The 27,851-nt window shown below is 40.5% G+C and overlaps 1 protein-coding gene across 2 annotated transcripts in view; it reads right to left on the bottom strand.

Annotated features, from left to right (window-relative positions):
* The window catches only part of NEDD1 (NEDD1 gamma-tubulin ring complex targeting factor), a 63,792-nt gene extending 55,490 nt beyond the window's left edge, over positions 1-8,302 (bottom strand). The window contains exons 1-3 of one of the 2 annotated variants that reach the window (XM_021006440.2): positions 8,154-8,302; positions 4,772-4,915; positions 295-389 (exon numbers count right to left, since the gene is read on the bottom strand). In XM_021006440.2, the coding sequence (XP_020862099.1) occupies positions 295-389; positions 4,772-4,907 (231 nt within the window). In that variant the 5' untranslated portion in view covers positions 4,908-4,915; positions 8,154-8,302. The remainder of the gene's footprint in view (positions 1-294; positions 390-4,771; positions 4,916-8,153) is intronic. The other variant, XM_021006438.1, reaches the window with a different exon arrangement.
* Positions 8,303-27,851: the final 19,549 nt, after the last annotated feature.

The raw sequence follows: 27,851 nt of genomic DNA, 5'->3' as shown, positions 1-27,851 counted from the left end.
TCAAATGGACAAAGTAAGATGATGTCTCAATTAGACACAGGGAATGCAAGCCCCAGAATAATACATTACCACACCTTCTATTGTGATTCTTCTTTCTGGTAGGAAGCTAAAAAGGAAACTTGTTATTATGGTATGTTCTATTTGTTAGGAGGTATTACATTGTAGCATATTTTTGTATTTAACGTATCATTCTTAATGAATGATAAACTATCTTTGTAATTAGATGCAAGTGCCACATACTACCAGGGAATGAAGCAAGATAAAGACCAAAGGAAAAAAGGCAGGAATACTCACCCCTTCTGCCAGCTCTAAAAGTGGAACTGGTTTACACTTGCAACTGGAAATGACTATTTTATCACCACTGGCAGATGCAGTCACCAAAAAGTTATCTAAATGAACAGTTATGGAACACTGAACAATACATGAAAATCTACTCAAAGTTCATTTGTAACTAAATAGTTTTAGAGCAGAAGCAAAACCTTGAAAAGAGAAAGAGCTATTTTATTAAATTTGGAAGAATGTTAAAAGAAATGTATTAAGAGCTGGTAGACTGCTGCTTTTTAAAGTTGTTTCAGTAAACACTATCATTTCTGGTTGCACTAGCACTTGGAAACATTTATAAATGTATTTCTCTAGTTCCCCTTCTTTTTTAAAGGGCAAGTCAGCATTTCAAATTTTATCTCTCAAATATCACAGTAAGCTCAAAAGCCATAGCAACTATTATCAATAATACATCTCATCTATGAATGTGGGCTCAAGACAGACCCTGGCCTCCTGGCTGCCCCCACGAACAAGATGCTCAGTCTCTCTGCTCTGGGCATTCCCTTGGGCTGTCCTCCATACTTGGAATGCTCTCCCTCCTACACTCTGACTACTAACCTCTCCAGCTTCTCTTAAGTCCCAACTAAAATCCCACCTTCTACAGGAAGCCTTCCCCAGCCCCTCTTAATTCTAGTGCCTTCCTTCCATTAAATATTCCATACTGATTCCGCAGATAGCTTGCTTTGTATATATTTGTTTGCAAGTTATCTCCCCCATTAGATTGTAAGCTCCTTGAAGGCAGGGACTATCTTTTGCCTCTTTTTTCACTACATTTCTGCTCTTAGCACAGTGCCTGGCGCACAGCTAGCACTTTATAAATGTTTGCTGATTGACATGCCAATTAACAGAATAAAGCATTCTAAACTATATCATCCTGTTTTTCCCCCACCAGAAAGATTAAAAACATCCAAACCATTTCTCAGTTCTCTGCTAAAAATTTGAAAATAAATAATCTGGTATAGAATATGAGAAGGATGTTAATGACAGTAAACATAATATTAAAAGAAGGAGGGAGGCAACAGGTGTTAAGTGACTTGCCCAGGGTCACAAAGCTAGTTAAGCGTCTGGGGTCGGATTTGGATTCAGGTCTTTCTGACTCCAGGCTAGTTGCTCTATCTACTGTAGGGTCAGCTAGGTGACCCTACTAAGTCTTTCTTAACAAAATGAAATAAGAAATAAATAATGCAAAAAACAATTAAGTTAAACATGTCTTTCTTTAATCTCAAGTAACGAAAATTATAAGATCTGAACTGCAACTAAGAATGGGAATTTTACTTTGCTTGCAAGCAATAAATGAAAGTCTTATAAGCTCAGAAACATTTTTCTTTGTTTTTTTTTTTGTGGACATTCACAGACTATGTCTAGAGGAGGGGTGGGGAACCTGAGGTCTCGGTTTGTTCTGTGAAGTCTGGATTCAGTCAAAGGGTAGCACCTGAGCACCTAGAGAGTACGTGTGGCCTTGAGGCCGTAGGTCCCCCACTTCTGGTCTAGATGAAACTAAGAGGGAGAACAAGTCTTTTTGTACTCCAGAAATCCAAGTTGTATTACTGGGAGATTATTTTCATATTCATTCACATAATGATGTGCATAAAATAATTAAGATTCTGCCATTACTTTGTGATTTACTTATGCAATTAGAATAAAGAAATTATTTTTTTCTTGAATGAACAGGTAATATTTTCATTTTTGGCTAAATGTTACATTACTGGAAAGATTGCTTTTTTCCTTCCTTACCTTCCATTCTTTTATCCCAACCTTTCCCATGGAAAAAAAGAGAAAGGATAACTAAAAGAAGGCCACATATGTACATGTGTGTGGGTATAAGTATTCATGTGTATATATGTATATATACACATATACACACACCCACGCATGTGAAAGACATTTTTTCTTTCTTACTTTCAGAAGTCAATAAAAACACTATGATTGGAGTGACAAAGTCTTAGGTGGAAATCTTGGACTCAGACACTCACTAGTTGCGTTGCCAAGTCATTTAGCCAAACTTTATTTTCATCCACAAAACAAGGGGCTTAAACCCAATGGCCTCGAAAGTCTTTTCCAGCTCCAAATTTATGTTCCAATTAACAAGGAAAATAATTCTAACTTATCTGGAAAGACCAGTCTAGAATGTCTTCACAGAATAATGCATTTACTGTATACATGAGATCTTCTGACACCAAATGTAGCAACACTGTAATTTGGGATTTTTTTAGTCACCTGGGTTTCTGATAAAATTAAACAAATAACTAATGCTTAGAAAGTACTGAAGTCATGAAAAATACTAGTCTTCACTGGAAGTTTAAAAAAAGAGTTCAAAAGGCTCATAGAATGAATTAAATTTTCTTAATCCAGTCAAGGTTCTACTTCTGTGATACAGTATCTTCAGAAAGTTCTAGTGTCGTTTTAACATTTAATAGAAACCAATGTGTTGTAGCAGTATTTAAAAGACAAGGATGATAAAGTTTAGGATAACTATGTCACAGAATTGCATTCTGTGTATTCTTATTTCAGCCTTCCTGACAAACAGCAAATGGCTACCATAGACAAGAAGATACAGTGTCTGATGACTGGAGAAATTTAAATCCAAGCAAAATTCATGCTTTAGGAAATTACAGCTTATTTCCATTATCCTTATGATCAAAGGTATTAAGATTAAAGGTTACAAAGAGGGCTTCATAAAGCTCTCCTAAATACCCTAGACATTCTAACAAATATACTTTTAGTATTGGGATTTTGTTCTAGGAAAATCAACTGCTGAATTTTAGCTTCTCCATGGGAAACTGTATTTTCAAAATCCTTGTGGCCATAATTAAGTAAAGGAGGGAATAAAATCCTTTATTTAAAAGCTTCACTCTCCATTTTTCTTGTCCATGCATAATAGTGGTGTGGCAGAAAGAACACTGGATTAGGAAGCAAACTGGCTCTCTAGTCCCAACTCTACCATTACCTTTGGCTAAGTCTTTTCTGGGTCTCATTTTGCTCATCTGTAAAATGAAGTTTAATAAATTGGGGAACGACTAACCAAAGTGTGACCTGCGGATAGAATGAAATGTTAGTGTACCACAAGAAACAATGAATAGGAAGGTTTTAGTGATGCATGGGAAGATTCCTATGGACTGATGCAGAGTAAAGTCAGCAGAACCAGAAAAACAATACACACAAAGGACTGTAATAGTATAAATGGAAAGGACAAAAAAAACAAACAAAACCAGAATGTTATGTAATGAAAATGACCAAGCTTAGCCATGGAGAAAAATACATGAAACACAAATGCATACATTTGTGTGTGTATAAATATCTATATCTATATATAGATATAGATATATACGTATATATACATACACACACACACCCTTCTCCCTTTCTATTTCGCAGTGGTGGAGCACTATGGTGTGTAACACTATATATACTGCCAACTTTGGTGGTGTGTTAGTTTAGTTTTGCTTTTTTTTTCCTGTCTTTTTTTTTATTCATTACTAACAGGGTTGGGTCGCTCGATAGAGAAAAATGTATTCAGAAATGAAGGTGATTTTAAAAAAAAAGTTTTCAATGAAAATTCAAAGAATAACATGAAGGAATTAGGACTCAATGATCTTTAAGGTCCCTTCTATTGCTAAACATTCTCATATTCTGATTCTAATTATTTCTCCTACGACAAAGGAGATCATGTGAATTTAGAACCCTGACAGACAAGTTTAGGTTGGTGCTTTGCACCATTTTAAGAGATGAGGTTACTAATCTTCAACCAAGATAGAAAAGAAAGGAAAAGTTCTAAACAGTGCAGTAGGATGGAACAATTGGGTAATGTTCCACCTCTTCCAGACTCAAACCTTTATCACACACCTTAATTATTTTGTTTAAAATGCTGTCAATTTCCACACAAGAAAAATCCCAGTTTCCAGGGGCTTTAGACGATCTAGTACTACTCCCTGTTGAAAGTATAATTCTCCTTTTCAAGTTTTTTAGGGGGCAGTTCTACCTGTTAGTAAGTTCTTCTTTAAACCAAGCTTGCCTCGATACAACTTCTATCCATTGGTCCTAACTGTCAACTCTAGGGCCAGGCACAGTGAGACTAACCCCTCTTGAACACAACCACCCTTTAAATATACATAGAATTACCATATTCTCCTTCTAAATTAGGAGTCCAGATTTGGGGGGGGGGGCGCGGAAAATTACATCTTTATTTTCACTAGTCTCTAACTGAATGAAACATTTCCTTTAATTATGAATATAGGCAATAAGTATTATTCCAAGGAGGAATTCACTTGCTAAAGGGAATCCATGACACATGAAAAAGGTTAAGAAACCCTGTTTCAAACTATCTCTTCTCTAAGCTAAACCATCCTTTGTGCTTTAAGCTGACCTCATTTACCCTCTGACTCTACATTTCAAATTATTTCTGCAAAACAACCTCAATTATAATCCAAAGCTCTTAAGAAGAAAAGGATACTATTGCTACTCCAACACAGAGAGCTAACTCCAAGGGATGATGAATGGGGGTTGAACTGTTCCATCACCGCCATAGAGGATGAGTCCCATATTTTAATATCATCCCCCGATGAGGCAAATCTGATGCTTTCTTGCATGACTGCACCTACAAAAATGGGAAACAATGTACAAAAATCATGTTGAAACGAAGCAGCTGATGCGAACCAAATGATTGTTTCCCCTCCATAAAAGCACGACAATCAGATCCCACCTACCCCAAAAATCTCAACTATATGGAATACAGTAGAACACCAGGAAGCCATCATCATCATTATACCGCCTGACATTTGCTTAGAGTTTTATGATTTGCAGAGTGCTATCACATACAGTGTCTCATATGAGTCTTTAAAAAGCCCTATGAGGTAGCAGTGGGAATTATATCCTAATGTCATGGAAAATGAAACTGAAGATCTGAAAGGTCGTGACTTCGTGAGGCACAGACCTAGCAGAAGAGCGTCTAGGAGAACATAATAGGTTTTAGAGCCCAAGCCGCCCAGGTCAGTGCTCTCTCCACTATGCCACACTGCCACCTCAAGGCCACTAAGGCCAAAAAGGCACAGAAGGCAATGCACCAAAGCTCAGCCTGTGACTAATTCATACAAAAGAACTTACCTCTTCTTTTTTTATCATACACACATCATGTCTACATGTCTCAGACCTGGGACTCACAGGCTCACCTATTAAGAGTGGACCTCTGAGACCAAGTGCAATACAGTATAAGCTTCCTGGAGGCAGGGACCATTTTTCCATTCTATCTTTGCTTCCCTAGTACCCTGCACACAATAGACCCTTCATAAATGACAGTCAAATGGAACCTGTAACTAAGCAGGAAAGACCTCTAAAATCCTACTAGTCACGCTGCTTCTATCTGTGAGTCATTCCACTAGCAGAGGCCTAATGTCAAGGTTTTGCTCCCTGTGTGATCTTGTCAACTTCTGCTCTCTATACTTGTTTCTTCATCTCTAAAATACAGATGTTGGTCTAGATGATTTCTAAGGCCTTTTAGATCTCTGGAACCCATGTTTCTGGGTCTCCCCAAGGACTAGGACCAAGTCCTCTTTTCAAGCTTTGGACTTTGGCACTTAGCAAAGGACCCGATACGTATTAAGCATTATTGAATTGAACATCTATTAGAAGGTCACCTCCACTAAAGTCCTAGTTTGATGCCTCCTGTTTGGAAGCAACTCTGGGCTCTTTAATTCGACAATTCAATCAAGACTTCTCAAACATCTGCTCTGCAAGGAATTGTAAACACCAAGGGAAATAAAGTCAAAGGAGCTAGCTTCCACTGGGGGAGGGATGACAGCAATGGAGGACTAGAGCCAGCTCAAACCAGCCAGCCATTGTTAAATTCTCATTGTGAACATCTGTACCTTGGAAATTTCCAAACACTACAAATCAGGGCTTGATTTATTGTTTTGTTAATTGTCTGGACTTAAGAAAGTAATGACGAAAATGTTAATAATGGAAATTAAACTTTAAAGGTTGTTACAAGCACACTGAAGAGGAGCCATTTGTTAAACATTTACCAGTATGTCACTGGGTGATATACAAATACAACATATTAATAAATACAAAACAAAGTTTTGCAAAGTAATTTAGAGACAGAGAAAAAATATGGGGGCGGGGGAGAGGAAGAATGCTGGAAAGGACTTCTATAGCAGGTACAACCCAGGCTGTGTAGGCTTGGGGACCAACCACTCCTGCTGAGTTAGAGAGGCAGCAGAGGCAAATTTGGGGGGGGGGGTCATATGAAGGTTGCTGCTGTGGAGCATAAGCCTTCGGTGAGTTCTACCAAGTGGTAAAGGCTTCATTTGGCCCCCCATTTCTGAAGCTCAGTTACAAAATTATTCAAGGCTTGTGATTCAATTCAACAAATTTGAATGAGGACGCCTCCAGTATCCCACTATGTGCCACGCACCAGGGAATAGGAAGACAAAATCATCCCAGTACTAGAACTTCCCCTGAAAACACTTCTCTCTGAAATATCCAAAATCCAATCTCCTGGAGAAGCGCTGAGTACTGATAAAGAGCCTCCGGTGCATATCAGCTGTGAGACTAGGGATGAGCCAATCAACCTTTCAGTGCCCTCAAGTAACTACCTAAAGACAACTCTAGCAACTCCCTACAGGTGAAATCACAGGATCAAGATCCAGAGTTGTATGGGACCTTAGAGGCCCTCTAGTACAATGCTCTCATTTTACAAATGGGGAAACAGGCCCAGAGAGGTTCGGTTACTCCTGGGAAGTTAGAATGGTGCTGGGCCTGGAATCATGAAGACCTGAGTTCAAATTGTGACCTTAGGCTAACTTGGAGGTTCATTAACCTCTCTGGGACAGAGTTCCCTCATTTCTAAAATGAGGGGATTGGACTAGAGGGTTCCAGCTCTGGTTCTACCCACCTAGGAGTCTGGCAAGTCATTTAACTTCCATGATCCTAAGTGACCTATGTGTTAAATGAGGGAGACCCACGCCTGGAATGCTCTCCCTCCTAATCTTCCCTGGCCTCCTTCAAGACCCCACCTTCTATAGGAAGCCTTTCCTGATCTGTTTGCTCATTAGATGGTGACCTCCTCGGGAACAGGGACGGTTTCGTGCCTTCATCTACTGCCCCAGAACTCAGCACAGCACCTGGCCCAGAGAAGATGCTCTCTATAAGTGTTACCTATCATTATTCATAACCCAGTGCCCGGCACACAGTAGGTGCACCTTGTAATAATGTTAGCTATTATGGTAACTATCCTCTTCGCTTAGCCCAGTGCCCGGCACATAGTCGACGCTTAATAAATGTTAGTTCTTACGATTACTCTCGTCCCCAGCGCTTCGCCCCGCACACAGTAGGTGCTCAATAACTGGTCCCTCCCAGCTCTAGATCCGCGCTGATGCCCACACTGGCCGTTAGCCAGCCCTCCGGGGCCCCTCTACACCCTCCTCTATCTCGGACCGGGCTGGCCCTTAAACCACCTTGGAGGCGATTTATTTTCCCACACGGGGCACTTCGGGACCAGGTAGTCTCGGCATTCAGGGCTTCTGCAGAACATCTCCGCACAAGGTTCGGGGGCCGGGAGCGCGTAGGCGACCCCCTCGAGACCCTCCGGTCAGGGCCCGCTCCGGCCCTCCCCCCTCCCCTCCCCCACACGCACTAGGGCCGGCCACGGCGGGGGGTCGGGAGAGGGGGGACGGACGGGGAGGAGAACGCGACTGCGCGGGGCAGAACGAGGCTGCACCGCCCCCGGCCCCCCGCCGGGACCTCCGACGCCCCGGACAGGGGAGAGAAGAGTCACGGGATGGACGAGCCGGTGGGTGGGCACCCCGCCCCTGTCAGGGCCGCTGCCCGGGCCTCACCTTTCCGTCGCCGGGGTTGAGAGTTAGGAAGCCGGCGACGGAGTCCGCGGTCCGGGACCCCGCTCCAGAGCGCGACTTCCGGCTCCCGCGCGAACCGGTTAAAAACTTTGGGGAAATCGGAAGTCCCGCCTCCCTCTCGAGCCCTCGGCCTCGGCTCCGAGCTGGCGCGTGCGCGCCGCGGGCCGGAGGAGGGGCTGCTCGCGCGCGGCGCTGACGTAGTAGCGGGGCGGCTGGTCCATCACAGGCGCCGTGGGGCGGTCGGTCGGTCGGTCGCGGGAGGCGGGAGCGCGTGGGCCGGCTGTGGGGCGGACATGGGGAGTCCACGAGGTCCAGGGAGAAGACGGGCGGGTGCAGACCCCGAGGCCGCGGGTTCGAACCCCTCCTCTCCCCGTTACCCCGCCCCCCCACTCCGTGACCCTAGACAAGCCACCTGTCCCACCTGGGCCTCGGTGTTAAGATTATAGATTATTAAATGATTACAAATTACAGATAAATTATTATAGATTATTAAATGGAACTCATTAACTACCCCTCCCCCAATCAGGCAACGGGTCAATCAGTTAAACGCCTACTGTGTGCCAGGCGCTGGACTTCGCTGATGACACCAAGACAAGCTGGAAACCATGCCCCTTCCAGACTGAGTATTTTTCAGTCTTGAACCCCGTAGTTCACAACCAGACTCCATCATCGATTGCTTCTTCCTCCAGCTCCATAACTATCATTTTTCGTATCTCATAGACTATATCCTCTCATGCCCATCCCCTCTTCACGCCTAGACTATTGTGATAGCCTCCTGTCTCCCCACTTCCTGAATCTCCCCCTCTCAGATGCATCTTCTGTTACAGCTAATATTCTCATAGCAACGGAATGACCATATCACTCCCTGGTTCAAGTTCTCATCATCTCTCATTTGGACTATTTTAATTTTCTATTAATTGATTTATCTGCTTCTACTTTTATCCCCTCTCCAAACATTCTCTTTGTAGCTGCCAGAATAATCTCCCTAAAGCATTGTTCTGATCATGTTGATTCCATTCTCAAGAATATTCAGGGAGCCCTAATTACCTCCAAGATGAAGTAAACAGCTCAAGAAAGCCCTTCACAATCTGGTTCCAGGCTACCCTTTTCAGACTTATTACACACCATTCACCTTCATGTCCTCTGCATTCCAGCCAAATGGGCCCACTTGCTATTGTCTAAACTTGACATTCCCAACCTTTGTCTTCACACCTTTCTTTACACAAGCTGTCTGTATTCCCCTTAGGCCTGGAATGCAGGGTATCCTCACCTTTGCCTCTTAGAATTTTTAATTTCCTTCAAAGTGTCAGTTCAGGTGTCACTTTTCATGGGAAACCTTTCATGATTCCTTTAGTTGTGAATTCCTCTCCCACTCCTTGAAACAATCCTGCATTTATTTATCTGTACTTTGTGTCTCTAGGACATAGCACTGGGTCTTGCACATAGTGTGTACGGGCTTAATAAAACTTAATGGATTGAATTGAGACAATGTGATGTAGGCAGAAAGAGTGCTAAACTTAGGAGTCAGGAAACCAGGGTTCAAATACCAGTTACGGTAAGCTGTCTTGCCTATAGACCCTGGGATCTTTTTTTCCTGGGATCTTCCTTCCTGGAAACTTCCAGCATCCTAGCCAGTCCCTGCCAGCTCTGTGCTTGTGATGTCAGAGGCAAAAAGACAATCAGACACACCTGTTAACAACCCCGCCCTTTAGTATAAAGCCTCTGCCCTTCACATTTGGTCACTGAGCTGGTCTGTTGTGTGAGGTGGGACCTGAGTGATCTTATACTGACCTCAGATGACTAAATGCTATAACTTGAGTGGCAGGTAAAGAGGGCTCCAACAAGATCAAAGGCTTCCTCCTTTCCTCTACATATCAAACCATAACTGTTATGAGAGCAGTCCTGCATCGCTTCTGAATTCTGATCATTCACACCTGAATGTGCCATTGACATCACAATTTCAATATGCCCCAAAACAGGCATGTCTATCTTCCTCCCTATCCCAACCCTTGTCTTAAGCTCCCTTTTTTTCTGGTGAGGGTACTACCATCCTTCCATTCACCAATCCAGCATGAGAATCTTCATTCATTCTCCTTCAGTCCTATATCAAGCCACTCAATCCAGGTCCCAAGTCCTTTCAATTTTTACTTCCTAATATCTCTTGCATATGTCCCCTCCTCTCCACTGGCACAGCCACTTTGTTCAGAGCTTCATCAGCTCTTGGCTGGACTATTACCAAAGCCTCCTGATTGGTCTCTCCACTTCCAGAATTTCCCTTCTAAATACATCTTCTGATACAGCTACCAAACAGACAGTCTGATGGCACTAGTATGACCATATCACTCCCTTGTTCAAGAATCTTCGGTGGCTTCCTATTGCCTGTAGGATAAACTGGTATTTAAAGACCTTTACAGTCTCACCCCAGCCTACTTTCTAGACTAATTGTTCATTATTCCTTCTGACACACTCTGAGCTTAAACCAAAGGTGCCTACTGGCAGTTCCTTGCCCATGGGGTTCTTTCCCTTGCCTCCCTGCCTTTCCAGAGGCAGTCTCCCTAATCTGGAATGTTCTTCCCTCCATAAGTCCATGTCGTGGAATCCTTAGCTCCTTCCAAGCCTCCCCTTAAGTGTGTCTTCCTACAAAAGGCCTTTCCTGATCATCCCACTGGTTAGTGTTCTCATCTGCCCCCTCCCAACACTAGCATGTGTTAATGAATGAATGAATAGTAGTGGATAGAGAGCTGGAGCTTAGAGCTGGGAAGAAGTCCTATTTCTCACACTGGCTGTGTGACCTTGGGCAAATAACCACCCTTAGTTCCCTAGGCAACTCTGTAAGACTCAGTTGTAGAGAAGATGCAGACCTGCATTGATAGGGATTAGTTTCCTCACCTGACAGGTAGCTCCTTATACTAGTGAAATCACAGGTCCAATCCCTATCCACTTCTCATAGCTCTACAATGGGAAGAGACTTCAGAGGTCATCTCAGTACACTTATTTTACAGATAAGGAAAACTGAGGCCCAGAGAGGTTAAGTGAATTACCCATGGTCACTCAGATGGGAAGTACATGCCAGGATTTGAATTCAAGTCCTCTGATTCTAAACTCAACATACTTCACTACACCACATATATATGTATATGTGTGTGTGTGTGTTGTGTGTGTGTGTGTGTATGTATATATGTGTATATATTATATATATATATATATATATATATATATAGAGAGAGAGAGAGAGAGAGAGAGAGAGAGAGAGAGAGAGAGAGAGAGTATATTTAGTTTGTATGTACACATTATCATTTCCTTCCTCCCATGGTAGAATATGATGACTCTTGGTGTTTGTCTCTATATCCCCATTGCCCAGTAAGGTGCCTTATATATAATACTCACTTAATAAATCCTGTTAAATTGATTTTAATTTTCTAAAGACCATCTTATCTGCATATCAGAAGGGCCCTTTATCTGTCTGTGTCTCTTCTTGTGACTGTGATTATGTTATTACATCTATTGTGTCTGAAGACTGTGATCTAGCTGTCTGTCCTTTACCTTAGACCCCCTTAACCTTGCCTCAACCTGATAGCCTTAGGTGTCTCAAATTAGACCTTATGCTTTTCGTGTGTGTGTGTGTGTGTGTGTGTGTGTGTGTGTGTGTGTGAAAATTTTCCATTAATAAAGTTACATTGCTTTTAGCAATGATGACTAGTCAGCTTCATCTCTGGGAACCTCCAAGTTCCACAGCAGGCTAGAATGGAGAGGAGCAGGGCTAACTCTGGTACTTAGTAGTTGTTTGACCATGAGCAAGTCATTTCTCTGTGCTTCACCGTGCTCATATATAAAGCGATGATTCCTGCACAGCTTACCTATGTCACAGACATCACCTCAGTCCAGGCCTCTATTTCCTTTCACCTGAACTACTTCATTAGCTTCCTATTTAGTCTCCCTGCCTCAAGTTTCTCTCCTGTTCAATCTGTCCTCCATACAACTGCCAAATGACTTTCCTAAAACTCATGGCCATGATCATCTGCACCCTACTCCCAGCCTTACTCAACAAATTACAGTAGCCTCTCTGGAATCAAATATAAGCACTTCTGTTTGACGTTTAAATTTCTTCACATCCTGGCCCAGAAAGAAGACATTGTCTGATTGGTCCATCTTTCCAATCTTTTTATATGTTATCAGGGATAGACCTTAATTTAGAAAGACCAAGGTCACCCCCTGCATCCTAGGCCATCACCAGTTGTCTTGACCTTTGTCTGGCCACTGGACTCCAAAGACTCTGGAGGAGAGAGCTAGGCTGATGACTTGACTTGACTCTGCCTCACCCAAGTTTAGTTCACTAGCAAGTCAAGACAACACACTTGTGATGTCATCAGTTCTCTTCAAGAGCAAAGGATGAACCACAATGCATTACTCCCCATCTTGAACTCTGCTTTACAGGCCAGCTTTACTGGCCTGTGCCCTGTTCTGCATGCAGAATTATTCATCTCTAATTTCCATGCCTTTGACTGGGATTAGCATCCCCATACCTGGGCTATTTTCTCTCCTCAGCTCCCCTGTGCTCTCCTGCTCTGCTCCCAAATGCCTTGAATACATTCTGTGTACTCTCCCGCTTTACCTCCCTCTGGTCTCTCCCACTTTGCTCCCTCATGCCTAGAATGCTCTTCCTCCTTAACTCCACTGCTTGGATTTCCTGGTTCCAGTTGAAACTAAGTTCAATGGCCACATGAAGGTTTTACTGATCCCTCAACTATTAGGACACTCCCTACCAAAACTACTTTGTATTCACATCTGTCTATGTTTAAGTTCTCTCTCCTGTTAGAATACGAGCCCCTTTACACTTTTTGTCTTTTCACATTGTCTTGGCAGAGTGCTTGTCTGTAAAGTAAGCACTTAATAAATCTATGTTCTTGTCTTCCTTGTTGACTTTCAGAAAGAACTGCTCAGATCATTTGCTAGTTCTGATTCAAATAAAACTTTTGATTTCCATACTCTGCCTAAACAGGAGCAGCCAGACAATGTTTTCTACAAGTTTTTTTTGTTGTTTTTGTTTTTATGAAAGATGAAAGAATGGCTCCTCCTCTGCCACTGAAAACTTGTTGAAATGGCAAAAGATTTTTATGAGCAAATGTAATTGACTAAGTCATGGGCATTTTCTAAAGGATGGTTCTGGTATTTTAAACTTTTAGACAAAGCATTAGAAAACTAGGTTAGCTGGTAGAAAGCAATCAATCCACAAAGCACAAAACTGAGATGAATTTGAAGTGAACAAGAAGGCTGAAGTAGCCCACTGTTACAGAGTAAGAAATAACACTTCTACTGCTGAAAGTTCAGAAGACACTAAAAGAAAAAGATTTTAGTGAAATGGACAAAGTAATTTAGGGAAAGCCTTCAGCCCATGATATAGTAATTAAATCGCAGAAAGCCAGCTATATTTTCCTGTCTGGAAAGACAGACATTTGGACATTCCATTTTGATAAGATGACAAAAGATAAGCAAATAACCTAGTATCAGGGATAGTGGTTTTTTTAAGCACCCTAATAGGAAATGGCATTAGCATAGTATCCTACACATTTGTATTGTTTATCTACATGGCAATTAATGATAATGGTAAACTGAAGGCACTGAAATAATGTTGTGGTTCTGTCATTATGTGAACAATTGTACTGTAACCATGTGAACATTGCTAATCTTAAGGTTGTAGATCTAGAGCCAGAAAGAGATACAAGGTCAGACCCCCTCATTATATATAAACGAGGAAACTGAGGCCCAGAGATATTAAAGTTACACAAGTAGTAAGAGAGTCAGAAATAGGATTTGAAACCACATCATTTCACTCCAGAACTAGTGCCAGTCTTCTTAAAAAAACAAACAAAAAACCAAGAATATGACAGGATGTCATAGACAGAAAGAGAGAGAGAGAGAGAGAAGAGAGAGAGAGAGAGAGAGAGAGAGAGAGATTTATACTCGATTTTAGGGAGAATTAGTGAGTCAAACATTTGTAGAATATAGCAAAATAGTTTGGCTACTCAATTATTTTTATTAACTCATTGTTATATGAACACATAAAATAGCAATGCTTATTTATACAAATAATGTAATGAAATGTACCTACCTATTTTAAAACACTCAGTATCTGGTTACTATTAAAACATGTCTAGGAAAGCCAGACTTGGGGCAGTCTGGCCTTAGAGATTTATGACTCAATGAAGACAGTAGACCATTGAAACAGACTTTAGTAGCAATTGGTAATATAAGGAAGTACAGATAGGCAAGTAGCTAACAGCAGGAAGGGTCAGCAGTAGATACCAGGACCTGAAGTTCAGGAGCATTATTCTAATCCCTGTAAGGACTATCATTGTCATCATCATCTTCATCAGAATTTATAGCTTCTTAAGATTTAAAAAGCTCATTCTTCACACCTCTGGGAAGTAAAGTAGTGCAAGTATGATTATTCCCATTTTAAATATGAGAAAACCAAGGTCCAGAGAGGCTAAGTGCCAAGATTGCATAGCTAATAAGAGCTGAGGATCTGGATCTAGATTTCCTGATCTGAAGTCTAGCACTCTTCATTATACCTTGCTTTAGAAAGGACAGGATAGAATTCCCCTTCTGGCAGAAATTGGGGTAATGGGCAAGGAGGCAAGGCAGACATTCAGATATAAGGGTTGTGACTTAGCAGAGGTAGATGAGATTAAAAAGAGATAGCAAGAATATACAGAAGAACTATATAAGAAAGATCATAACATCACAATAACCACTGGTTACCCCAATCCAGAGCCAGACATCCAGGAGAGTGAAGTCAAAGACCATGGAAGTCAAGTTTCTGCACTTGTGGGTTTCTCTCCATCAGATTGCTCCCATTATGATCCCTACTCTCTCTAATCTTCAGTCTCCCTCTCTACCAGCTTTCCTACTTCCTAAAAAACGTTTCCCCTTTTCTTAATCCAAACATATTGTCCAATATCTTGTCCAAGCAGTTGTCCAATATCTCCTCCTCTTCTAGGTTAAACTCCTTGAGAAAGCATTCTACCTTAGGTGCCTTTACTTCCATTCTTACTCTCCTCTAAGTCCTTGTTAATCTGGCTTTTTTCCTCTTCATTCAACTGAAACACCACTGTTGCTCCACTCACACAGTAAACCCTAGTTCAGTCCCTTCATCACCTAGCCTTCCTGCTTCAGTTCTCTCCCCACTCACATCATCCTCCAACATCCTCAGTTGTAAAAGAGATGTTCCTAAAGCTTAGGTTTGAGCATGATAGCACCTGCTCAGTGTGATCCAGTGGTTCTCTGTTACATGTTTAGCATTTAAAGACTACTTTTCCAGTCTTACACTTTACTATTTACACTGTGATCCAACTGTACATCACATAACCAACTACCGGGCAGGGACCATGTTTTTGCCTTTCTTTGATCACGTGAGGTAGCAATGTGGAGCTCTTCATAAACCCCAAAGTCCTATAGAAGTCTGTTATGTTATACTTGATTCTATATAGCACTTTAAAGTTCTATATAAATATAAAATACTGTGTAAAGCTTTGATTCCCCAGCTCTTAACACAATGCCTAGTATATAGTAGATTTTTTTAATGCTGTTGGCTTACTTACTGTTAGGAACTGTGAGGGTGCAGAGAAGTAAAACCATGCTATCTAGGAAACCCAGCCTAGTTGGAGAATCAAGAAACAAAGGTGATCATTGAAGCGATATAAGAAAGAATTAGCAATACAGTACGAAGATGCCACAAGGCAGCGTCATTTTAGCATCACAGATATAGAACTGTAAGAGATATTAGAGACCAGCTAGTCCAGCTCTTTCTTTAAAGATGAGAGAACTGAGTCCCAGAGAGGTTAAAGGATTTATGCTCAGGGTCTCAGGCAGAGAGTGCTTAATGGGCAATAAGCCTTGTAAACATTCAAAAGAGAAGAGGAATCATTGTTGGAGTGATCTGGTATGGGTCTGTACAGAAGGACCATTTTGCCTTCTGCTTTATCTCCAGAGCTTAGCATAGTGCTTTGTACTTCATAGGTGCTTAATAAATGCTGGTTGGATTGATCACTGCTTGCTGAACACACTGGTTTGTGGCTTTGGGCTCAGATTTTTCACCACTACATCTGATGTGGCAGCTAATTTTAAAATGTTGGCAATGTTTTAATTTCTGTAGCAAATCACTAAATATACATGTTATCTCTTTCTACATTTAAATATGTCATTCAGTCTCTTTTTACTCTTTTATAAAAACTGCTGTGGATTTCTCCAGAGTCTTAAAGCTGAGTTACTGTAGGCCAGATAGAGACCCAACAGTACTTTTAGCTATTTGGCTTGAGTTGTGATGATGCTTCTCAAACAAAGATTAAAGATTGGTTCAAAGAATGACTTTTTGCATCCCATTCAGCAGCTGATTGATCACAGTGCTTGAGGGAACTTTAGCACAGTTCTACTCTCTAGACCTCTACTGAGAATACACTGCCCACATCCATGCAGGTTCACTTTTCGGTCACAGAGCTAGGATGTTTCCTCTGAACATAAAATTTTAAAATGCTTTATATCACTTATCCCAGTACCGTTTCGAAGGCTTTGATTCAGCAGCATCAAGTCATAACATCTAATTGGTCCTGAGCACACTTCCTGCCCACCTCTCATAACATGAAGGATGCCTCAGATTTGTTTTATGACTATGTTTTAACTTTGAATTTAAAAAAAAAAAAGCTCTTTCCACTTTAAAGAAGAAACTGGAAATTAGATGTTCATAGGAACAGTCCAATATCTAATCACCTCTCATGGGTTTTTCCCTTAATTTCTATTTTGTCCATCTTTTGTGGAAGAGATTTATTTTTCTGTTCATTTGCCAGTTGGAAAATTTTCACATTATTATGTTTCACCTGGACTTTCCTGTAATTTGTGAGGGAAGAGAGTTAGCAGAGAAGCTATTTTTGAAGGATGACTAACTGGCATGAGTAATAGGAAAGCCACAATTTGAGATGCATTGAGTTGCATGGTCCATAACCAAACAGGTGGAACAGGAACATTTGTTTAAATAGAATTCACTTACTTAAATGGATTACTTTTCTAACACACTTTTGGATTCAGGAGTACATAATATTCTTGTAAAAAGAAGCGAGAAAACTCATATGACCAAAGCAACAATAGCAGAGCAAACTAACACCAGACAATCACGTTCCTAATGATTCAGAGGCATCATCAGCCCTGATACACTCTCTAAGTCATTAAAGAAAGATTAAATTATGTTCACTATCCCTTCAGTGTTAAGTAGAGGAATCTGTATGAGATTTAGTTATGGTGGCCAATACGAAAAGAGAGTATACACATTATAGTGGTGAGAGGACCAGTCTTCAAGTCAAGAAGTTCTTTGTGCCTTGCCTGTTACTTAATACCTATGTGGCTAGGAGCCGGTCACTTCACTTTTCAGTGCCCAAAGTGATTCTCTAAGACAAATTACTGATTCAACTCCATGGAGAGGGGTACCACACCAAGAAATCCCCTATACAAATAAAATCACAGGTCCAAGCAAAAACTCAATGTATTAGACATAATATGTGATTTCCCCCAAGTGATCACATCAATCTAAGAAACAGTACGATTTCTTTTTTAAGTTTCCTCCTCTTCAAGGAACATCAAGCGTTTTGCAAATTGGTCACCGTGTCAAATGTGTACTGATGGAGAAATTAAGACAAAAGCCCAAAATTGTATCGTTAATCTTAGAGTCATAGTATTATAAGAGCTGAAAGGGACTGTGAAGATGCCATATTCCCCACCTCATTTTACAGATGAAGAACACAAACCCTAGGGAAATGAAGTGAGTTGGCTTAGGTCATTCAAAAGTCATCAACAGAGTCAGGACTAGAACCTGGGTCTCTAGACTCCTAATCCATTCTAGCAGTAGGTGCTAGAGTTCACAATTAGGTATCATTCTAAATGCTCCTTGTTCTAGTGTAATTGTTATGTGTGATACAATCATAGAATTATAGACCTGGAGGGAGAAGAAATCTTAAGAGGCCATGTAGTCCATTTTACAGATGAGGAAACTGAGACCCAGAGAGGTTAAATGCCCTAACTCCCGCAGGTAGCATAACACACTGCGTTTTCATTGAATGATTCTAGATTACAGTCATCATTGGACTGACTATATGTGAACCATCGTTAGATGGTTCAGAATTCTAAGGCTTCCATTTTAACATGCATACGTTTCCACAAAAAAAAAAGTTAAAAGTAATCCTGCATTGTGATTCTTAACTCTATCTTGCTTTGGGAGAAGCTGCATCTAAACAATTGGTATGAAATGTTGTAACTGAGGAAGAGAAAATAAAGTTGATCTATCAAGGCCATTACCACACAGAGGCATCTGAAGGTGTTTCCCCATTTAGGAATGTTCACCCCCATCTGGATAGCCCTCCTCCTCATTCAGCCCTCTCACCCTCTCCCATCCCTGCAGGTGGCTAGGAGAAACCTAAGCAGCAGCCTGAGAATTCAGTAGTGTCTGATGTGGCTAGGATGTTTCCATAGCAACAATGGACACTGCATTTTCAGGCTGCTGCCAGGGACCTTCTTGTATTGAAATAGTGGAAAGGCTACAGAGGAAGAATCCAAAGACCTTCAGCATTTCTCTGTCTCCTGTCACTGCCTATCTGAGCTGTCAGTCTGCACCAGGCCAGCCAGAGCCTATATAACAACTAATTAAAATTGTTGACTGGCCCAGTGATGAATGACAACTCACTGCATGATACTGGTGGAAAAATAAAAAGGGCACGGTCTCTTCTCCCTATTGCAAATCCCCAGTTTGTGCAAAAGAAAACTTTTTTTTTTAAATCAGGGACAGGTTTTTGATAAATATTTTGTCACTTACAAACTGTAATGCTATTCTGGTGCAAATGACATCAGGAGGAGAAAAAGGAAAAGAAAGGGAAATGTTCAGGTGAAATTTGCTCCCACGTGCACCTGTATACGCTGCTTGTATTGAAGTATATAAATTCACAGTTTGGAAATGTGACCAAAACTTTACCAAGAGCTATTTAGAAAGTCTGCCTGCCCCAGGTGCAATGTTTCCATGTCTCAGTTCTTTCTTGGACAAGAGCAAAGCTGTGTAATGTGAACACCATTGCCTTCATGTAGTTGCCCAACTTGTGTGTTTTAACAACATGTGATGCCTTGTTGATCAAAAACCACCATATCCACAATTCCCTTAGCAAACCATTCCCTTACAACCTCAGAGGTGTACAAAAGTCTGGCTTTTTCAGTGACATTTGGTGCATGAACAGCACTATCTTCTGTCTCCCATTCATTCTAGCACTACATAGCAATCAAAGGCAACGTCTTGTTTTGTCTCCTTTCAAGAAAGCGATTGCCAACTTTGGGGGTAGAACCAAAATGGTGGAGTACGGGAAAGCTCTCCAATACAACTTCTCCATAAAGATCTAAAACAAGGGGCAGCTAGGTGGCGCAGTGGATAGAGCGCCGGCCCTGAAGTCAGGAGGACCTGAGTTCAAATCCGGCCTCAGACCAAACACTTACTACCTGCGTGACTCTGGGCAAGTCACTTAACCCCAATTACCTAAAAGGGAAAAAAATAAAACAAACAAACAACAATAAAAAACCATACCAGACTAAGTTCTGATCAGGAAATTCAAGAAAAAAATCTCAGTGACTCATACTTCCCACCTGTGTCAGCGTAGGAAGGTAGGAAGAGAGTTTTGGGGATAGAATATAGCGAGACACACACAATACACAGCAACTGAAATAAGAGAGAGGGGTGGTTGCAGGGAAAGAGGTCCCAGACTTTAAAGGAAAGAGAGAAATAAGAATGGAGGGCACTGTGAAAACCAAAACAAAACAAGAAGGATGGATTTAGAACATCACCAGCCTGGCATTTGGTTTTCCTTGACTGTGCAAGTGTGTACCAAGGGCTTTGTTTTTCTTGTTTTGTCAACTGGAGGTGGGCAGAAGGGGAAGGAAAAGAAGGAGCAGTTTCATATGAAAAAAAAAATTTTAAAGAAAGCAATTGGAGTAATTAGGCATCTGGGTGGTATAGAAGGGGGAGTGTTAGACTTGAAGTTCAAAAGATCTGAGTTCATATTCATCCTGAGACCCTTACTGTGTGACCCTGTATAGACCATTTAACCTCTCTGAGGCTCAGTTTCCTCCTTTCTACAATGGGAATAATATTATTAAAGCACCTACCTCACAAAATCACAGTTGTGGGGATCAAATGAGGTAACATGTAAAGCATTTTATAAACTTTAAAGTGCTTTAAAAACACCAACTATTATTTTTAGAGAAATTGTAACCAATATCATCCTTTTTTTAGAAAAAGTAGTACAAAATCATCGGGTATTTTTATGACATAATCATTTCTTCAAGATTTGGAGTGGGCAATTCTTTCTTTCATGCAGTCTTTGAGCACTGACTTTTCTAAATAGCCCCATTGCTTTTTCAGTGTCTTATAGAACAAGATTTCACCTTTTTAGGGGCAACACAACACATTCCCTACCTTCAGCAGAGCACACTAAAGAGACAAGGGCTTTCTTGGACATGTGGGCGGGCATGTTCCGGCTTGCTGCAGTTCAGAGTTATATCTGTGTCAGTCAGCCAATAGACATTAAGCACCTACTGTGTTCCAGGCACCTTGCTGGGCCTTGGAGACAGAAATACCAAGAATAAAACAATCCCTTTTCTCAAAGCATTTACATTCTTTCTCTGTTTCTTGCTCTGGTGAATCTTCTTTTCTCCACACTGAGCATTCATGAGCTGCTGAAACACTAATTACTGGGAGATGCAATACTAACAGACCACCTGTCTGCCTCCTATTTCTTCTGTCTATTGCCTTTAAAAATATTTAATTTATCCAACCCCAGTCAATGGAGGGGGTTTTCTCGGGAGTTGGAAACTGTAGAAACAGCACCTGTTAAGGTCCCCTTCAGAATACTTTTCTGGCTGCCTCTAGCATTGTCTCTCCTATGCCCAATTCCAGTCCACCGAGGAAAGATACCGTCGGCAAGAGGCACTTCAGGATGAGCAATCTAATTAGAATTTAGAGGCCCGGGCAGTCTGCAGACTTCTCCATACTTGGTGCTTGCCCTGGTCTATCGTTAGCAAAATCCCTGCTTCCTTTCAGTTAATTGATTGATTGATCGATTGATTTATAGTTGTTACCCAAGGCAAGACAACACCCCCCTCCCTTTTCCCTGCTTCCCCACCCCACAGGCTTCTCCCTGCCCTTCTCGGTCCTCAGTCTTTCTGTCTCTCCTCCTATGCTCTCTACTCCCACTGTGCCCTCTGGAACTTTTGCTTTACCTTTAACAAACTCCCCTTCATGCAAGTTCTCTTTCTCTCCTCCTTTCCATCTTTTATTGCTCCCAGAAACCTTTGCCTTGAAGATATAGGGTCCCATGCCACGCTTTTCACAGCTGACTACTCCTATTATTGCTGCCAGACACACAAGTCTAGAAGCAGCAGTCTCCATGCTCTGGTCCTCACTGCTACTTCCAGACCTTTCTTCACTCCATATTCACTGAGAAATGTTTCCTCCTTTAAAGGTCATTTATCCATGGATATCACTATCCAGATGGTTGTGCCCACCATCTACCAATCTCCAGACTACTCTGTCCTTTTTCCACAAATTAGCTTCGAGCATAGCCTTCCTTTCTACCTCAACACCTTCCCTTTTTCTTAGTGACAACAATATATACATTAATGATCCATTGAACGTTCTGGATGCCCAGTTTATGAACCACCTCATGGCCTACATCTCTTATCTCGATAATCTACAGGGATGGTCTCACCTTAAAAATTACTACTTGCAAAACAATGTTTTCCCTCCATGATCTTGACCTTCGAAATTTCTCCTCTCATCACAACTTTTCCTTATACCTCTCTCCCATTGCCTAAATCCTCTTGAATTTTTTCATCTTTGCTACAACTTTCAGTTCTGCAATCTCTCCTCCTAGTCCAGTCACTCAATCAATAAACATTTATCAAGCACCTACTATATGCCAGGCACCTTGCTAAATACTGGGGATACAAAGAAAAGGAAATGATAGCCTCTGCTTTCAGGGAGCTCCTGGTCTAAGGGGAGAGGCAACAATGCAAACAACTATATGCAAACTAGCTATGTACAGGATAAATTGGAAATATTCCTCAGAGGGAAGGCCCAAGAGGCCCAAGAAAGACTTCCTGTAGAAGGTGGGATTTTTAGACTTGACTCTGGAATTAATCAGTTTAACAAGCCTTTGCTCCACCCTTGAATCCATCCTCCATTATCCGTATGCTACTCCCATCCTGGGTCACTCTTACCATCTTTCTGCTTTCTCTATGCCTATTTCTGAACCACTCGATACTGCTGAAAGAAATCTTGCAATGGTAGTAGCAGAGTCTACTAAAAATTCGAGTTGTCTAACATCAACTAATCTTTCATTGGTGGGCGTCATCTTTTTGTCCATCTTGTTAACTATTACACTCCCCAGACTGGCTATTTCAAACATGTTTTTCTCTCCTCCAGCCTCCAATGCCACTCCCATCACCCTCTCTCAGTGCATGACCATGACACTTGCTTTAGTGAGAAAACTGGAATAATCCCTCATGAATTCCTTTATGTCCCCTCCTCCAAACCTCAGCACTTTTTAACAGCTTTACTCGTGTTTCTCATCGTTTTCTCTAGTCTCACATCGAGGCAGCTCTTTTCTTTCCTTGAAGCAACCTCTACCTGTGTTCTTGATCCCATCCCTTACTGTTTCCTCCAGGAGCTTGCCCTTTCTCCACTGTCTCCCCCTGCCCCCCCACTTCCCCTTGAAGCACTATACCACCCCAGAAGTCGCTGGCCCTTCTAGCAATAATTCCATCTGTCAGCTTATCCTCCTGCCATGGCCAACAGGCAAAGCAGCTTTTGATGAGGCTTTAGAAAAAAGTGATTGACAGGAATGCAAAATACGTATTGACTCCTTTGCTACTTAGAAACAAGAGCAGGTCTTTTTTGCCCTTCAAAAACCTTCCATCAACTCTATCATCTTATCATTTAGAGCTCCTAAGTGTTAAAATCTTTTAGGTTTTCTAACTCCTCATCTGCCTTGATCTCACTGCAGCTTTTGACACTGTTGAACACCCTCTCCACACGAATTCTCTTTTTTCCCCTTTGATTCCATGACACTCTGAATATTCAATTCTCCTGCAGCCTATCTCTGTTGGATTGTCATCCATCTCCTGCCTTTTTAACATTGTTCCCCTGGGCTCTGTCATGGATATTTTTTTCTTCTCTCTCTACACTTTCTGGCCCAATCATCACTTCTACACAACTCCAAAACCATAACTATATTGGATTTCCTCCTCATCTCTACCTCTCAGAATCTTTTTTCCCTTCAAGACTCAGTTCAGTTCTTCCTGCTCCACACTCACCCCAACCCTGGCTCTGTGGCATGTGGTAGAGAAGCAAAAGCATTGAATTCAGAAGGGAACATAGACAAGCAGGGCAGTATTGGAGCTACCATTTTAAATCTGAAATATAAAACAATAAATCAAGCTCGTGAAGTACCTTGTGAAGTGTCACTGTTTCATATGTAGTATTTTTCTGTTCTGTTCTTTATTGAATAGAATGATCATGTTTGTTAGTGTTTTCCAAGTTCACAAAAATAAAAAAGGAAACTTTATTAAAAAAAAAAGAAATGAAAGTGTTTTTGAGGGAGCAGACATGTTTAAAGAAATATCATTCTTAGTAATGGAATAGTCCAAGGAGTACTAGTAAAAAAAGCCAACCAATCTCTCCAGTTCTCCTAAAGATAGGTTTTTAAAGTTGTTGTTGTTGTTAACTCCTATTTGTTTAAACATTTTAATGTATTTTTATAAGAATTTATTATTTTTCCCACCACTGCCACTCTGCTTGAAATTAAAAAAAATATATCTTAAAACAAATATTCATAATTCAGCAGAACAAATGCTCATATTGGCTATAGCCAAAAATGTATGACTTATCCTACACTTTAGCATTTTGAGTCCATCACCTCTCTGACAAGAGGTGGGTGGCATGTTTCATCTTCAGTCCTTTAGAGTCATGATTTATTATTGCATTTATAAGAGTTCTGAACTCTTTCAAAATTGTTTTTCTCTGTAATGTTATTGTCATATAAATTGTTCTCCTGATTCTGCTCACTTTACAACAGTTCATAAAGATTTTCCCAGTTTCTTCTGAAACTGTCCATTTTGTCATTTCTTATGACACAGTAATATTCCATTGCATGCACATACCATAATTTGTTCATCCATTCCCAAATAGGAGGATACCCTCTTAGTTTCCAATTTTTGATTTCTATGAAAAGAGCTGCTTTAAATGTTTTATACATATAGGTCCTTTTCTTCTTTTGTTGAACTCTTTAGGGACGTACAATTTAGTAATTTGGGGAGCATAATTCCAAATGGCTTTCCAGAAAGGCAATATTAATTCACAGTTCTACCAATGGTGCACTAATACACTGTTTTCCCACAGCCCCTACAACATTTTGTTATTTTCCTTTTTTGTCATCTTTGCCAAGCTGATGCATGTGAGGTAGAACCTTAGAGTTACTTTAATTTGAATTTCTCTAATTATTAGTGATATAGAGTATTGTTGCTTTTTAAATATGGTTGTTGATAGCTCGGATTTCTTCCTTAGAAAACTACTTCTTTATATCTTTTGACCATTTATCTACTGGGAAGTGGCTCTTAACTTAGTATTATAAACTTGAATCAATTCCTTCTATCTCTTGGAGATGAGACTTTTGTCATAGAAATTTCCTTCAAAGAATTTTTTTCCTGTTAAAGACAGGTAGGGTTTTCTTGTGATCATTAACTATAGGAGAAAATGGGGTGGGGGGGGTACCAGGATAGTCATCCTGTCAATGGTGCCTCTTAACTTCAGAGTTAATACAATAGTGATTTTTTTAAATCATATTTTCCTTCCTTTCCTTAAAGGCAAACTTTGTATAGGAAGAACAGAGAGGACTATGAAACAGGTATTCTATCATCATAATAATTTTTTAAAATATAAAGTTTAAAGCACAAGGTGCAAATTATAAGATGTTTCATAATGGGATATGTTCCTATGTGTGGCCAATCCTATGTAGCCCACAACTTATGAGAACCACATTACAGCCAAAATGCTGTGCTCAGTCCTGTAGTTCCTGGTCATTTTGTAGTTTGTTGAATATTAGGCCAGAAAGACAGGACATGAACATTCTTGTTCTGCCTCTCTCACTATCTCCCTTTAAAGACTGGGACAGCCATTTGAGATTTCTGTACTTAAGATTCTCTGTCTGTATAATGAATATAATGCAATATGACTAATCAGATAAAGGTGTTATGAAGATTTCAGATAATGGACATAATAAGGACTTGTGTATCTAACTACAGCTCTTATAAAGCTAGGGGTCAAGAGAATATCATTCTTTGGCCATATCAGGCCACCAATCCTACCCTTGTCTTATCTTTTTTAATTAGGTCTGTTTTTGCTTCTGCTTTGTCTGAGAGTACTGCTACCCCTGCCTTTTTTACTTCAGCTGAAAGATATTAGATTCTGCTTCAGCCTTTTATTTTAACTCAGTGTCATTCTCTTTCAAGTGTGCATCCTGTGAACAACACACTGCTGGATTGTGGTTTCTAGTCCATTCGGCTATCTGCTTCCATTTTATGGATGAGCTCATCTCATTCACATTCACAGTTGTGACGATTAACTATATTTCCCTCCATTCCATTTTCCTCTCTCTGTCTCTCTCTCTGTCTCTCTGTCTCTCTGTCTCTCTCTCTCTGTCTCTCTCTCTGTCTCTCTCTCTCTCTCTCTCTCTCTCTCTCTCTCTCTCTCTCTCTCTCTCTCTCTCCATCTCTCTCCATCTCTCTCCCCCCTCTCCCTCTTATCCTGACCCTCCTCAAAAGTCTGTTTTGCTTCTAACCACTGCCTCCCTTAATCTGCCCTATTTCATTGTTGTATCGACTTTCTCTTATTCCCTTCTCCTCCTATTTCCCTATAGGGTAAGTTACATTTCTATACATAACTGAGTGTATATATGTATTCTTCCATCTTTGAACCAATTCTGATGTGAGGTTCAAGCATGGCCAGCCACCCCACCTCCATTTCCCCTCCCATCACAAACACCTCTTTTAAGTGAGAAAAATTTCCCCATTCTGTTTCTACCTTCCCCCTTCTCCCAGTGCATCCTTCTTTCTCATCCCTTCATTTTTGGGGGGGATATCATTCCAATACAATCAACTCACATCCATGTCCTCTGTCTATCTAAACTCCTTTTAACTGCCCTAATAATGGTAGTGTTCTTAGGAGTAACATGTATCATCTTCCTATGTAGGAATGTAAACAGTTTAACTTATTAAGCCTGTTATGATTACATTTTCATGTTTACCTTTTTTGCTTCTCTTGAGTCTTCTATTTAAATGTCAGATTTTCTATTCAGCTCTACTCTTTTCATCAGGAATGCTTGAAAATCCTCTATTTCATTGAATATCTATTTTTCCCCTGAAGGATTATACTTAGTTTTTCTAGGCAGGTTATATTCTTGGTTGTAATCCTAGCTCCTTTGCTTTCTGGAATATCATATTCCAAGCCCTCCACTTCTTTAATGTGGAAGCCACTAAATCTTGTGTGATCCTGACTGTGGCTCCATGATATTTGAATTGTTTCTTTCTGGCTGCTTGAAGTATTTTGCTCTGGCATTTGGTTATAACATTCCTGGGAGTTTTCATTTTGAGAACTCTTTTGGGAGGAAATAGGTGGATTTTTAAAATTTCTATTTTACCCTCTAGATCTAAGATACTGGGGTAGTTTTCCTTGGTAATTCTTGCAATATTGTGTCTAGTCTTTCTTTGATCATGTTTTTTTTTTATTTATTATTATTTTTCATATTTATTATCTTTGATTTGTTTTATTGTTTATTGATGTCTCATGGAGTCATGAACTTCCCCTTGTCCAATTCTAATTTTTAAGGAATTATTTTCTTCAGTAAGCTTTGGTACCTCTTTTTCCATTTGGCCAATTATGTTTTTTAAGGAGTTCTTCTCTTAAGTGGATTTTTGTGCCTCTTACCATTTGGCCAATTCTTGTTTTTTAAGATGTTATTTTATTAAGTATTTTTTTGTGCCTCTTTTAACAGGCTATTACTTCTCTTTTCATATTTTCTCTTGGTTATCTCTTAAAATTAATTACTGTTACCTGGGAGCATTTCTCTCAGGTATTAACAATATAACATCTATAACTGAAATAAAATGAGGTAACCACAATATAAAACAAACCAGCTCAAAACTTCAGATCTTTCAACATATTTCTTATATAAGCTCCTGTTGGAAACTATTTCATTCATTTATTAAGTGTCTGCTGTTTGCAGAGCTTTGGATTAAATGCTGTGAGGAATGGGAGGTTTAGAGAAGACACAGTCCATGATCTTATGGGCTCTCAGTTCCATAGTCATATAAAACAAACCACAGACACAGATAACTGTAACATAAAGTTGTATGACAAGTTCAGTAGAGAGATACAAAATAAAGTGCCCTTTCTGGGTAGGGGTTCATAGAATCATAGAACTAGATCTGGAAAGGATCTTAGGATCCCTCACTTTACAAATGAGGAAACTAAGGCCCAGGGAAGTTAAGTGAACCTCTCAGAGAGTAAAAGTCTGAGGAAAGACTTAAACTCAGATCTTCCTGACT

Source organism: Phascolarctos cinereus, unplaced genomic scaffold (genome assembly GCF_003287225.1).
Source record: "Phascolarctos cinereus isolate Bilbo 61053 unplaced genomic scaffold, phaCin_HiC Scaffold_1;HRSCAF=81, whole genome shotgun sequence".
Lineage (NCBI taxonomy): Eukaryota > Metazoa > Chordata > Mammalia > Diprotodontia > Phascolarctidae > Phascolarctos > Phascolarctos cinereus.
Note: the sequence above shows the minus strand (reverse complement) of the source record. Positions and strands in the feature narration are given on the sequence as shown.